Raw genomic sequence first — 13,886 nt, 5'->3', positions numbered from 1 at the left:
TCTGAAAAGAATAGGAACAGTTTTCAAGGAAACTGGTTATGCTTTGGCTAATTGATATCTTATCACTGATTCTCTTTGCTATTAGCAAAACTTTGATAATAATCACTCAAAAAACATTTAAATAAAGGACACAAATTGTGCTTAAACCCATTCTAACAAAGGACATTGGCTTTCTATCATTCATAAGAAAACAGAAGTGTAGATAATATTGCCTGTGAATAATGATATGGAAAATTAAGAGTAAACAGATAAGGCAGCAGAGGACAACTGTCCTGAGTATAAAAGCAGGGACACAGTGGCCATAACTGTGGATGGGATTTGTTACTTCTCTAGTACATCTCCTTGGTCAAGATGCTAAGCACCATGAAGTGGCTGATCCTGGTATTGATTTATCTCCACCTGTCAGAGGGACTGCATAGGTGAGTATCCCAACCAAGTATGATCATGAATGAGATGAAAATATCACTAGTATCTAACTGAGAGCGTATATTTTCAGCCAATATTTCATGGCAAAACCATGTTCTTATCTTCCCATTGGCCAACTTAAACCTTCGTTTTTCAGGCTTTGTGCTTGTCTGCCTCCTGTCTGGCACACATCCTTGCTTTGAGTAGCAAGTGGCCTGATTTGCTATCAGCTGTTCCCCATAGCAATGAAGTAGAAAACTGGTGATCCAAAAGGACATAGGACAGACATGATAGAAGGGTTAACAATACTTTTGCTGATCTCCTGAGAACTTTATGTCCTGTACAGAGTCATTCTGAAGAAAGGGAAATCCGTTCGGGAGAACATGAAGGAGAAAGGAGTGTTGGAGGAATTTCTGAAGAAACACCATGTTGATCCTGCACAGAAATACCACTTGGACGAATTCAATGTTGCTTATGAACCAATAACCAATTACTTGAATGTGAGTATTAAAACAATTTAAAATTCTCTTTGGAAAATAGTACACTTTTTGAAGACTGCCTTATTAAGACACATCTTAAGTATTTCAGATTCTTCTTTTACTCAGAGTGGGAAGCATTCAGGTTTAGGGTTTCATGCTGTTTTCCTTACTTATTGACTTGCTTCCTGTCTATTCACTGAAATACGCAAAGTCTGCAATCCTATACCCACTTACCTGGGAGCAAGCCCCACCGAACACAGATGGACATTCTTGCTAAGGATTGCACTCTTAAGTCTACAAACCTATATTTACTTAACTGGGAGTAAGCCCATTGAATTTAATGGGACTTCTCAATAGACACAAGTAGGTTAGTACCTAAGTATCTGGAGCCTGAAGTGGCTTCCAGCCAAATATTCATGTTAGGTGTTCTGTTCAGCAGCACCCACTACCCAAGAGGCAAGCCATGATTTTTTTTTTAAGGCTCATTTCTTCATCGGTGGAAATGGCTGAGGTAAAAACAGTGGGCAAAGCTCTTTTTCTGACATTCTCTTTCTTTGAATCCTAGGATGGGTCTTGTAGTTATAGAAGAGGGTTAAATTAAGGCATTTTGATTCTCTTCTTGTAAAGTTCTTTATATGATCTTGAACAGTAGCATAGCGTACCTCCTTTGCAGAAATACACTATGCTAGTGAATTCTTCACTATCTAATTGTCCTTTTGATTTTCTCAGTTGCAGATTAGTATAGTAGAAATGCAGGAAGGGCATTAAAAGTGTTTAAAGGTATTGTGAAATATTCCATCTTAACAAAATCTTCTCATTCTGCAGACTTTCTACTTTGGAGAGATCAGTATTGGGACTCCACCACAGAACTTCCTAGTTGTAATGGACACCGGCTCTTCCAACCTTTGGGTACCATCAGTGTACTGTAAAACTGCAGCCTGTGGTAAGTACTAACACCCAGCAGCAGAAAGATCTGTTTCAGTGAGCTAATTAATTTTGCTCATTTAGAAAAGCTACACTTATCAGTCCAAATACACAGTTTTCAACAGGTGTGGAAAGGTCATATACTGGCTTTTGCATTAAAACGTATTTTGAATACGCTCCATGGATCAGCTTTCCGAAACCTGGTGCCCTCCAGATGTTTTGGTCTATAATTCCCAGCATTCCCAATAATTGGCCATGCTAGCTAGGGCTGATGGGGGTTGAAGTTCAAAACTTCTGGAGGGCACCATGTTGGGGAAAGCAGCTGTGGATTATCAGCTATAATTTTATTTATTTATTTAGACATGCATACTATTTTTATACTGCTTAATATCCTAAAATCTCTAAGGGGGCAATGCTATGCATGTTTAGATAGAAACAAGTCCTATAACTCTCAGCATGCTGACTGTGGAATGCTGGCAGTTGTAGGACTTGTTTCTATATAAGCATGCATAGGAGTGTGCCCCAAGTATGCAAATATGTCTTCAAGAGGTGTTTAAAGCCAGTGGAGGCTGGTGGCTCTGATGTCAGTGGGGAAGTGAATCCGCTCCAGGTTTCAGTCAGAACCAGTCAGAACTCTAAAGGAGCTATCCAAGGTGCTTTGCAGCCTCCACTGTTTAAAGCCCACCACAGTCTCTGCCTCTTGAACAACATATCCCACAGGGTGGGTGGCACTACTTATATGCTGTTACCTGATGACACTCTCTTGGTCATGTAACAATCAATTTATCACATGTAGCCTTCCTTATTACATATATCATATATTTATCATATGCATTCTGTTCTTCCTCCAGTGAGCTTAGGGCAGTGTACATGGGATTGTCTCATTTTATGCTCACATTAACCCTGTGAGGTAGGTTAGGTTGAGAGCTAGGGACTTGCACAAAACTAATTAGTGAGTTTCATGGCTGAGCAGAAATTTCAACCCATGACTTTCTTGCCTGGCACTCTATCACACTAGATTTATTATGGTAAGGACCATAAAAGCAGTCATGAAAGTTTAAAAAGAGGATTCTCATTTTTGTGAGAGATGCCCTCATCCTTGTCTCCTTTTGCTAATTGTGGAGTGTTCCTCACCATGAGAGTGATAGACTGAGCCTGCAACAAAGTCAGGCGTGTTGTGAACTGAACCCTGAGGGAAAATGCAAACTGCATAGAAATGGGCCTATGGTATTGTCACACAGAGACAATAGGTCTTTCCAGGCGGAGAGCTCTTAGCAATAGCAATCAGAAGGTACTGTGCAGCTGCTCCATCTTTTTGTCCTGAACAGATTCTCTTCATTAAAGGAAAACATAGAATGAGCTGTAAGAAAACACAGGAAAGTCATGCTGTCATCTGGACCCCCGTTAACCTCGGTGAATGAGGCAGGTTGATGGCTCCATAAAAGCTTCACCTGGAAGCACCCAATTTTTGTTTGTTTTTAAATTCCAGGAAACCATAAAAAATTCAACCCGAGTGCATCCTCTACATACACCAACAAAGGACAGACCTATACCCTGTACTATGGGAGTGGTGACTTGACTGTCCGGGTGGGCTACGATACTGTGCAGGTAAGTGAAATTTGCACTGTGCAGTCACCTATCTTTAACTGTGCTGCATTCTGGGAGTCTTCCAACACTGGTGAAGTTAGGAAAAAGAAATCTCCTGTTCTAAACCCAGCACTGGAATATTAATTCACTTAAGTATAAAAGAAGAAGCTGCTGGTTATGTCTGCTATGTCCAGCTACTACAGTAGACAGACTTGATCCCTGCCCCCTGCCCCTCCCCCCCAACACCACTGCTTATACTACAGGGGGTTTGCAGTGAAGGGCAAATTGCCTGGCCCTGTTGACTGCACAAGCCATTTTGGCAGCCAAGGCAGAAAATCGAAATGGCTGTTCTATGATTCCACCTTATGTATTTATTGTCCAAGTCCAGTTTCATCAAGCCAAATTTAATCAAGACTAGTATAAGGAGAACTGCATAAGCTCTTCCAGAGGAGAATGGGCAATTAAATTTGTTTGATCCACTTTACAATCCATTTTGTAGTGTCACATTGTCTCCCTATTTTGCATTACTCCTACAATGATGTGTACTTTCTGCCCTTACCAGTAGTACTTGAGTTATTCAAGTTCACCATCATTATTATTATGCCTCCAACTGTAGGTTAAATCCATTTTTCTTCCTTCTCTCCCAGGTCCAGAATATTGTTGTTCACAACCAGGAATTGGGCCTGAGTGAAGATGAACCCACCTATCCATTCTACTATGCCAGTTTTGATGGGATTTTGGGGATGGCTTATCAATCCCTGGCTGTAGGGGGGTCATACCCTGTCACAGCACAGATGCTAAGACAAGGGCAGCTTTCTGAACCCATCTTCAGCTTCTATTTTTCACGGTAAATCCAAAAATCTATAGTTTTGTCAGAGAACTTAATCTAGAACAGCTAAAGACTAAAAACACATTTTGAAACTCAAGATCACTTAATGCAAATCTACTTAATATAAATGCAAATCCATCCTTCTCACATCCTTGGAAAAAAGGAGGGTAAGGGGAGATATGATAGAGGTGTACAAAAGTATGCATGGTGTGGAGAATGTAGATAGGAAGTCATTTTTCTCCCTGTCTCACAGTACTGGAACCCAGGGTCATCCCATGAAGCTGACTGGTGGGAAATTCAGGACAGATAAATGAAAGTACTTCTTCTGGCAGACCATAGTTAAACTATGGAATTTGCTACCACAAGATGTAGTGATAGCCACCAATTTGGATGGCTTTAAAAGGGGATAAGACACATTCCTGGAGGAGAAGGCTATTGATGGCTACTAGTCCTGATGACTACTGCCAGTATCAAAGGCAGAATGCCTATGTACACCAGTTGCTGGGGAACATGGGCAGGAGGGTGCTTTTGCACTTGTGTCCTGTTTGTGGCTTCCTGGTCATCAGCTGGTTGGCCACTGTATGAACAGAATGCTGGACTAGATGGACCCTTGGTCTGATCCAGCATGACTCTTCTATGTTCTTATGTTTATCGAAACTAGAGTGGTGAAAAGGTAGGTTTTTCCCAGCCTTCAAGTGCACTCAAATCTTACTTACTGGAGTGAGAATTTGATCTTTGTGGAAACAACCCTTGTGGTCATTCAGGATTAGCTTACCTGCAGTAATCTGTGTCTAATTTTCTCCATTGTTCTCTTCTTCCTCGTCTTATCCCTGTCTTCCTTTCTCACATTTATCTGTGTATATACAGACCTCCAACAGTTTAATAGTTATACCTAACCTGAACTGTTTTTGTCCATTTTTTTCTCTTAGCCAACCAACTTTTCAATATGGAGGAGAATTGATCTTGGGAGGTGTTGACAATCAGCTGTTCACTGGGGAAATTTTATGGACACCTGTCACCCATGAAATGTACTGGCAGATTGGTATTGAAGAGTAAGCGATAGTCATAATTCCCATTTCATCTATTGCTAAATGTGCTTTCCCACTGTGATCTGTTGTTTTCCAGATGAAAACAAGCCCCCCACCCCCTTCAGAAGCATAGCTTTTGTGCAAGCATATTTCACAGAGCACTCTCAATCACAATAAATGAACCAGCAGGGTGAAAACAAACAAAAACATTCCCAGCAAGAAGATACTGCGTTTTCAGTGCTGCAAATATACAGCATTTCAGCAACTGAATTACTACCTGGTAGAAAACAGATAACAACTTTATATTTATTGCACACACACATGCACACTCTCCTGAAAGCCTTTAACAATTCTATGGCAGCCAAGGAAGTATTCACCTGTTCTCAATAGAACCATGAAGGGAACAATATTTTATGATTGGAATGGGTCTGATGGATTGATACATAATCTGGACTATCATGTTTTCAAACAAGTTGAATACTAGGGTTCTGTGGGGAGCACATTTTACTCTAATGCATAGAAGCAAACCTTATAAACCCATTAAGCATATATTACTGTTCATTAATCCACAACTTGGCAATTGTGATATTGGGACATAAATGATGGAGTCATTTTGTTGGCTATAATAAGGCAAAGTACATTGTGAAGCATGAACATGACATGGAAAATATATGCATATATACACACACCCTCCTTTATATTGGATATGACCACTGGTCCATCCTGCTCAGTATTGTCTGCTGGGACTGAGTCCGGCTCTCCAGAGACTCAGGATGAGGTCTTTCCTAGTACCTGTTTATGAGATCCTTTTTGACTAGATGCGTATGGCAGATTTTTGGATGCTATTGGTACCATTTTGTTTTTCCCCATTTTTAGCTTTGTCAACAGAGGGTTGCTTATCAAAATGCAGTAAATTCCTGAATTTTGCATTGTATCAAGATTTGGTTTTCAATGGTTATCACGTTTGAAAATGATAAATAATATGGAGTTAAAAACTGACCTTCGCTTTCCAGTAAATATGTTTATAAGTGGCATTGATGCAGAATAAATTAACACCTTTGGATTGTAGTCTCTGTGGCGTCTTTGTAGTTAGGTGTTTTGTTATTTCATGACCATAGTAATTGTCTTTGTATCTACAGATTATGGATCTTCAAGCATCTCAGTTAAGAGTATTAGCAGGTCTATGCCAAAAAATGAACAACTTGTGGACCTTCATATGTTTTGGCCTACAACTCCCATCAGCCATAGCCAGCATAACCAATGGTGAGGGATGATGGGAGTTGTAGACCAAAACATCTGGAGGGCCACAAGTTTCCCACCCGCGGTCTATGCATTTCTCTCAGCTTTCATCTGTTTTGTTCCTTTGTTGCTAACTTTGCCCTCCTGACAACTTTGCTCTTGTCTCTATAGGTTTTCCATAGGTAACAAGGCTACTGGCTGGTGCAGTCAGGGTTGCCAAGCAGTTGTAGACACTGGCACCTGTCAGCTGACTATCCCTCAACAGTACATGCAGAGATTCCTGCAGGCTGTGGGAGTTGAACCAGACAGCGATGATGAGGTAGGTGGAGGAGGGAACCTCAGGGATCTGCTTATGACATCTCCAAGTATTTCAGCAGTTCAGAGGGGAAGGAATACAAGAACATAAAAGTTGTGCTTGATGTTCAACTATTGATGTTCAAAGGCCTATATAATCCAGAATTCTGTTCCCGTTGTGGCCAAGCAGGTGTCTCAGTGGGAAGCCCACATGTAGGACATAAGTTCCACAGCTCTCTCCTTCTCATGTTTGCTGGCAGTTGGTATTTAAATGCATACTGGCTCTGATACTGGAGGTAGTATATAGCCATCATGATTAGAATTGGCTGATAGCCCAAGACTACTTCTGCTGCAGGTCTCAGGGGAAGGAGGTATGCTAACATATACCATTTGAAAATTGAAGTTACACCCAGCATAAAGGCAGGCCAAGTTAAATGAAAGAGAGAATGCTAGACTAGATAGATATGAGCCTTATCTGTGGGTAAGGCAGCCTGAAAAGCAGCCATACAATGATGAGTATATTAATAGTATTTATATAGTTTATTTATTTTATAATATTTACTGTGGTTTTCTTTATGAAAAAGAACTTAAGAGTGCCTCACATTACTACCATACATATAATAAGAAACCAGTCTTAAAAGCAACAACAAGAATCCAAAAGGTTTTTTGCTATATGAACTGCACTGCACTGCACTGCAATAAAATGAACTGAGGCTATTTTGTTTGTCAGCCTCTTTTCTAGTGGGGACAGAATCTTTGATGAACCCCTGTTCTAGTCTACTCAAATAATTAATTTTACATCTGTATTCTTTCATAGTTACTGGTGAATTGCGACAACGTCAAGAATATGCCCACCATCACTTTTGTGATTAATGGATCCCAGTTCCCATTGCCTCCCTCTGCCTACGTCACCAATGTATGTATACTAAATTGCGTAATGGCATATATAAAATATAAAAATAATATATAAACTGGTATATATAACATTGCATATACTAAATTGCGTATATCTTTTAAAGCATGTTATCTGACTAATGTTTCAATAACTAGATTGTGACAGTATCTTTAAGCTTCCTGTAGTCTTGATAGCAGGGCTTCTGTTTAAGAGACAGGTAGGACATATGGGCCTTCTACTTAGGCATGGAAAGTCTTTGCTCAAGAATTTTTCTCTGGCCTTTTCTCTGGGTCATCTTTTTGAGGACCTTGCATGGATCTGTCATTGCATTCGGAAGTATTTCCTAGATTCGCAAAACCAGAGATCTTCACAGAGATGCATCTTCTCTGGCTTGTATCACTAGAAGTGAGAGTATGAGTAGTGGCACCTACGTAAGAGTGAAAAAATCTCTCCATGTTGCCACTTCTGCCAGAGAGTAGATGATGCTCACTGTGCTGGCATCACTATTGGCTCTGTGTGCATTGCAGTCAGTTCTGAACCTGCACATGGAGTTAAGTCAGATGCACACTGGAGCACTTGTGATGTGGATCTGATTTTCACACTATGTCCTTGCAAACAGAACATAGTACGTTCTAACAGTCATATGGTTATAATGAGCAGAACCGGAGATGGACTCTTGTATTCCTGCCGTGTGATCTAATCAAGACCTGATTTCAATGACATTTCAATGAAATGTTGACCCCAGCAATGGTGAAACTTAAGGTGTTGTATTTTCTTTCACAGGAAAATGGACGTTGTACAGTTGCAGTTGAGACTACATATGTGGTGTCTCTGAATGGGCAACCTCTATGGATCTTTGGCGATGTCTTCCTTAAGGAATATTATTCCATCTTTGACATGGGCAACAATAGGATGGGCTTTGCAGTATCAGCTTAGACAGGGAAAAGTCAATTTCCTAGTCAACAGTGCTGTTGTTTTCTTGGACTCCGATAGAATGGTTTTACACTTTACATAGACCGTCTGCCATGGTTTGCATATAATCAGTTACATTGAGATCCATTGCTACATAGACATAAACTTTAACATGCCCAATTTTTGCTTGTCTTTCTTAAAAAAATATTTCCAAAATTTTAATGCATTGTTGGAATGTTCAAAATAACAAGGAGTAGAAAGAGGGAAGAGGGAACTAACGGAATAATGGGGGAGGGGGGAATAAGAGGACAGGAAGGAGAGAAGACGGCACAGAATGTCATGCAGACATAAATTCACAATCAGTGAATGACAAGGTAAATCTTACAGATGATGTAAGTAAACACTTAGAGGGTATATTTAGATAGTGTAGTGGTGGAGGTGTAATCTGAAGGTCATTATCTAAGCAGCCTTCCCCAACCTGGTGCCCTCCAGATGTGTTGGAATGCAACTCACATAATTCATGCTGGCTGGGAATTATGGGAGTTACAGTCCAACTCATCAGGAGGACACCAGGTTGGGGAAGGCTGATCAAATAATCTAAAAGTGATTCCAATTGTTCTTGTCCTTTAATTTGACATAATTGATGTATAATCTCATCTATGACAACTTGTTGCCAGATTTTGTTTGTTGCATGAAAAGGAGGGGTTGGTTTTCAGAAGTAACTTGAATTGACAACTCTTATGAATGATTTCGGAGTTGTTTCTTCACAAAGCAGACCTACTGTTGGGTGCAGAGAGCTCTGATGTTGGAGGCCCTGAAGAATCCAAAGCCCTGCTTGTGTGAACCTGGCAGGGCAGAAGGAGGAAGGGTGTTTCCACTGTTTTTCCCTCTCTGTGCAATTTTTAAAAAACAAATTTCCTTCCATTTTGAAGGAAACTGATCTATGCCAGCTTCAGAGCTTGCGTAGACCAACAGCCTTTTTGGGGGCATGTCTGCAGTCCAGGAGGGCTGTAGATTCTGTGGATCCATAGCCTCTCTCAGCACATCCCTGGCTCACCCTCAGCACACCCCCATCTTCCCTTTTCTGACTGGAGTTCTGATGCTTGAAAAGAAATGGCCATGGAGGTTTCTGTGATGGCTGGGAGGGGGTATCCAGACTCAAAACTCATCTTCCAAGGATGGACCTCTCTCTTTCTGTCCTCAGAAGAGGAGATACAAAAAAATTATGGTCCCTGGTACACCCTCCAACTAAAGGTTACACCGTTAGTGCCTTTTCATTTCTAAAACCAAGATTTCTGAGGAATAAGCTTGAATCAGTGGTGGAACCTGAGAAGTGCCCATTTTAACTTTGAGGCACTATTTCTAGCTGCGGATAACAAAAGGGCCCATTTTCACCCTTAGAGCTAATTGCTAGAATCAGAATATCAACTTTCAGATATTTTGGCCCTTACTGTTGTCTGGAGAAGCTTAACATACATATATGCTATAAATATGCACACACATATTGAGGAGCCATTTTTAAAAATCCATGATTTCCACATGGGGAGTTGTCAGTAAGAATAGAAGAGCTTTAAATGAGCCCCGTTGACTATCTGCAAACTCCACAGAAACCCACAACGGAGAGCTTTTATCTTGTAGTACATGCCTAAGCAGTCGCAGCTGAAATGCATCAATTTATGTTTTATTTTGTTTGGTTGACCTATATTACATTTTTGATTTTTGTTTAACAATAAAATAAAATAAAAATTATAGAACAAATAAATGGTATATGTGAGTCTGTCAGTGGCTACTAGTTACAACAGCTGCAAGGCATTATGCCTCTGATTGTCAGATGCTGGGAACAAATGGGAGATGTTGATTTTTTTTTAAAAAAATCATGTCCTGCTTATGACCTGCTCATGGGCAATGAAATGGTGGAGTAGATTAACTTTGCTCTGATACAAGAAGACAGTTCTTATCCTTTAACCATAAAGAAGAAACCTGGGTCAGCCCTGCCATTAAGCATAGTAAGGTGGCTGCCTCAGACACTTGATTTTGGGTGCCACTGAAGGGTAATGGTTATTTATTTATTTCATTTATTCCTATTATAATTGTACTGCCATGGAAGGCATGGCACTTGTGGGATTTACTGCCTCATGTACTACAATAACATGAGTGGCCTTTGGTATTATGCATTATGACTTGCACAGTGGGGATGGGGAGGATGTCACCATTTTCTAGTTTGCCTCAGGTAGGAAAATACCTTGGGCCATCCCTGGAAGAAATACATAAAGGAAATTACAGACCACTGTGTTCATTTATATACAAGCAGCATTTATCCCCAGTGATTTTAAGGAAGTACCTAATATCCATTCTTTATTTCAACAATGTACAAAAAGCATACTCCTCAGTGTGTTATACACAATCAGACACTGGAGATCTGTGATTAGATGCCTCACCATCCCTTTTGATAGAGATCTCAGGTGCTCAGTGCTGACAGCTAGATAGCCAAATGGAGGCCACTGATAAAAAAAAAAAGAGGGAGTAGCAGTAGGGATGTATAAGAATTTTGTTCCTGTTTGCAAACCATGCAAATATGTACTATTTGCAATTCCGAACACAAGCAGGAGCTGTTTTGTTTGGGGATTCACAAATCCCCAAATTTGCAATGGCGTTTTAAAAATGTGCACTTTGAAAAGTGCATTCTCCCACCCCACCCCATTACATATTTTCATGCTTTATTTAAAAGGTGGAGGGGGAAGTGCACATTTCTGAAAAATATGCACAGAAATGCACACGTTTCGCATTTGAACAAACCAAAATACAGGTCGTAAATAAAAACAGGAGTGAGCTGAAATGAACTTCTAAGTGAATTTCAGAGAATTTAGGCGTGCTTGAAAATGGCTGGTTCTCCCATCCCTAGGTATTAGTATGCTTAGGGGAACCCCAAAGTTTGCAAATAAACAAACAAATAAAAAAACATATTGGGGGGGGAAGCCCTAAGGGGAAACAACAATAACAACACAAGCCCCTAAAGAAGCTCTTTGAGGCTTGCGAAATTCTTAGTGGACAAAAGAATGCTGTGGGGAATGGAAAGGAGATGGTATGGATTGAACCCTGAACAGGAACACTCCACACTGCAACCTATTGGTGCAGTCCCCCCTCCTCCAAACTACTATTTATCCTGTTAGGAGGGAAAACACACCATCATGGGAAAATCCATCCAAATTTCCACTTTAGAAGGAAGAGTACTTGGAGGTGTTGGAAGAGTAACTGTCTCTCAATAGAACATAATTTGGGGGGTAATTGTGAGGATAAAGATAAAAATGATATTTTATCCCTCTCTAAGCCAAGGACGCTGTTTCAAACCATTAAATGTGCTTCCAGATGGATGGATCTTTGTCTTACCAGTCAAAAGACATTGTGCAGCTATCCAAACTTTTCTTCCTTTATGTTTTTTGTGTGGAAAGAAAAAATATGGAAGAAAGCGTGAGAAAACATGAGATGGTTAAATATGGAAGACAAAGGAAAATCAGAAGGGAGGCACCCCAACTGAACAAAACACTTATTGAATGAAAGGCCTTGATGGTGTATGAAGGACAGCTGTTTTGTCAGCTGGTTTGGTCTGTTTCCAGCATCTGCATTTTATAAGATTGCACCTGAGGAAGGAGCTTTTGTCTCTGAAATGCACTGAGTTCAACTTAGGGCTGTGCATTGCTTCAGTGCGGAATCAGAATACCGAAGTGAATCAGGCTGCTTTGGAGGTGCCTCAGTGAGATCCGAAGCAGATCAGACCAGCATTGAGGCAGTCCGAAGCGAAGCAGGTCACCACTGAAGCTGGGATTATATGGCCAATGTAACACCAATTTTCAAAAAGGGATTCAGGGAGGATCCGGGAAATTACAAGCCAGTTAGCTTAACATCTGTTCTGGGTAAATTGGTTGAAGGCATTATTAAAGATAAAATTAGTAAACATATAGAAGGACAAGCCCTGCTGAAAAAGAATCAACACAGCTTCCGCAAAGGTAAGCCCTGTCTCGCCAGCCTTTTAGAGTTCTTTGAGAGTGTCAGTAAACATGTAGATGGGATGATCCAGTAGACATTGTTTACTTGGACTTCCAAAAGGCTTTTGATAAAGTCCCTCACCAAAGACTCCTGAGCAAAGTTAGCAGTCATGGAATCAGAGGAGAGGTCCTCTTACGGATCAGTAACTGGTTAAAGAACAGAAAGCAGAGAGTAGGAATAAATGGTAAATTCTCCCAATGGAGGGATGTAAACAGTGGGGCTCCACAGGGATCTGTAGTGGGGCCTATGCTTTTCCACCTGTTCATAAATGATCTGGAATTAGGAGTGAGCAGTGAAGTGGCTAAGTTTGAGGATGACACCAAATTATTTGGGGCGGTTAAAACAAAAATGGATTGTGAAGAGCTCCAAAAGCATCCCTTCAAACTGGGAGAATGGGCATCTAAATGGCAAATGTGATTCAGTGTAAGCAAGCGTAAAGTGATGCATGTTGGGGCAGAAAATCCCAACTTCAAATATAACCTGATGGGATCTGAGCTACGGGTGACCGACCAAGAAAGAAATCTTGGGATTGTGGTGGGCAGCTTGATGACAATGTCAACCCAGTGTGCGGTCGCTGTAAAGAAGGCAAACTCCATGTTAGGCTTAACTAGAAAAGGAATTGAGAATTAAACTGCCAATATCATACTGCTCTTATACAAATCTATGGTGCAACCACAGTTGGAGTACTGTGTCCAGTTCTGGGGACCACACCTAAAAAAAGATACTGTAGAGCTGGAAAAAGTGCAGAAAGGGGCAACTAAATTGATCAAGGGGTAGAGCATCTCCCCTATGATAAAAGGTTACAACAGCTGGGATTGTTTAGCTAGGAGAAGAGGTGAGTAAGGGGAGACATGATAGAGTGTAGAAAATTATGCATAATGTGGAGAATGTGGATAGGGAGACATTTTTCTCCCTCTCTCAAAATATTAGAACACTGAGCAATTCTATGAAGCTGATTGGTGGGAAATTCAGGACAGATAAAATAAAGTATTTCTTCACAAAGTGCGTATTTAAACTATGGAATTTGATACCACAGGATGTAGTGATGGCCACCAATTTGGATGGCTTTAAAAGGGGGTTAGACAAATTCCTGGAGGATAAGGCTATCCATGGCTACTAGTCTTGATGGCTATGTACTATCTTCAGAACTAGAGGCAGTGAATCTATGTGCACCAGTTGCTGGAGAACATGGGTGGGAGGGTGCTGTTGCACTCACGTCCTGCTGGTGTGTTCCTGGTGGAGAGCTGGTT

At 40.7% G+C, this 13,886-nt stretch overlaps 1 protein-coding gene across 1 annotated transcript; it reads left to right on the top strand.

The window, feature by feature from the left end:
• The first annotated feature begins 351 nt into the window (after positions 1-351).
• On the top strand, positions 352-8,616 carry LOC146348442 (pepsin B-like). Its single transcript, XM_084848329.1, has 9 exons — positions 352-419; positions 752-905; positions 1,710-1,827; positions 3,298-3,416; positions 4,043-4,242; positions 5,154-5,276; positions 6,663-6,810; positions 7,603-7,701; positions 8,464-8,616. The coding sequence occupies exons 1-9, from the start codon at positions 352-354 to the stop codon at positions 8,614-8,616; spliced, it is 1,182 nt and encodes a 393-aa protein (XP_084704455.1).
• The last annotated feature ends 5,270 nt before the right edge of the window (positions 8,617-13,886 follow it).

The sequence above is a fragment of the Heloderma suspectum genome, chromosome 4, assembly GCF_057233095.1.
Source record: "Heloderma suspectum isolate Gila_16-S chromosome 4, 16-S_ref, whole genome shotgun sequence".
NCBI lineage: Eukaryota > Metazoa > Chordata > Lepidosauria > Squamata > Helodermatidae > Heloderma > Heloderma suspectum.
The sequence above is the reverse complement of the archived record's forward strand: the minus strand, read 5'-3'. Positions and strand labels throughout refer to the sequence as shown.

What these genes read in the sequence shown, in the direction of transcription:
- LOC146348442 (XM_084848329.1), top strand. Translation starts at nt 352, where the DNA reads ATGCTAAGCACCATGAAGTGGCTGATCCTGGTATTGATTTATCTCCAC. An exon ending in TTCAGCTTCTATTTTTCACG is followed by an intron (nt 4,243 to 5,153) that starts GTAAATCCAAAA and finishes TTTTTCTCTTAG; the next exon opens with CCAACCAACTTTTCAATATG. An exon ending in CCTCTGCCTACGTCACCAAT is followed by an intron (nt 7,702 to 8,463) that starts GTATGTATACTA and finishes TTTCTTTCACAG; the next exon opens with GAAAATGGACGTTGTACAGT.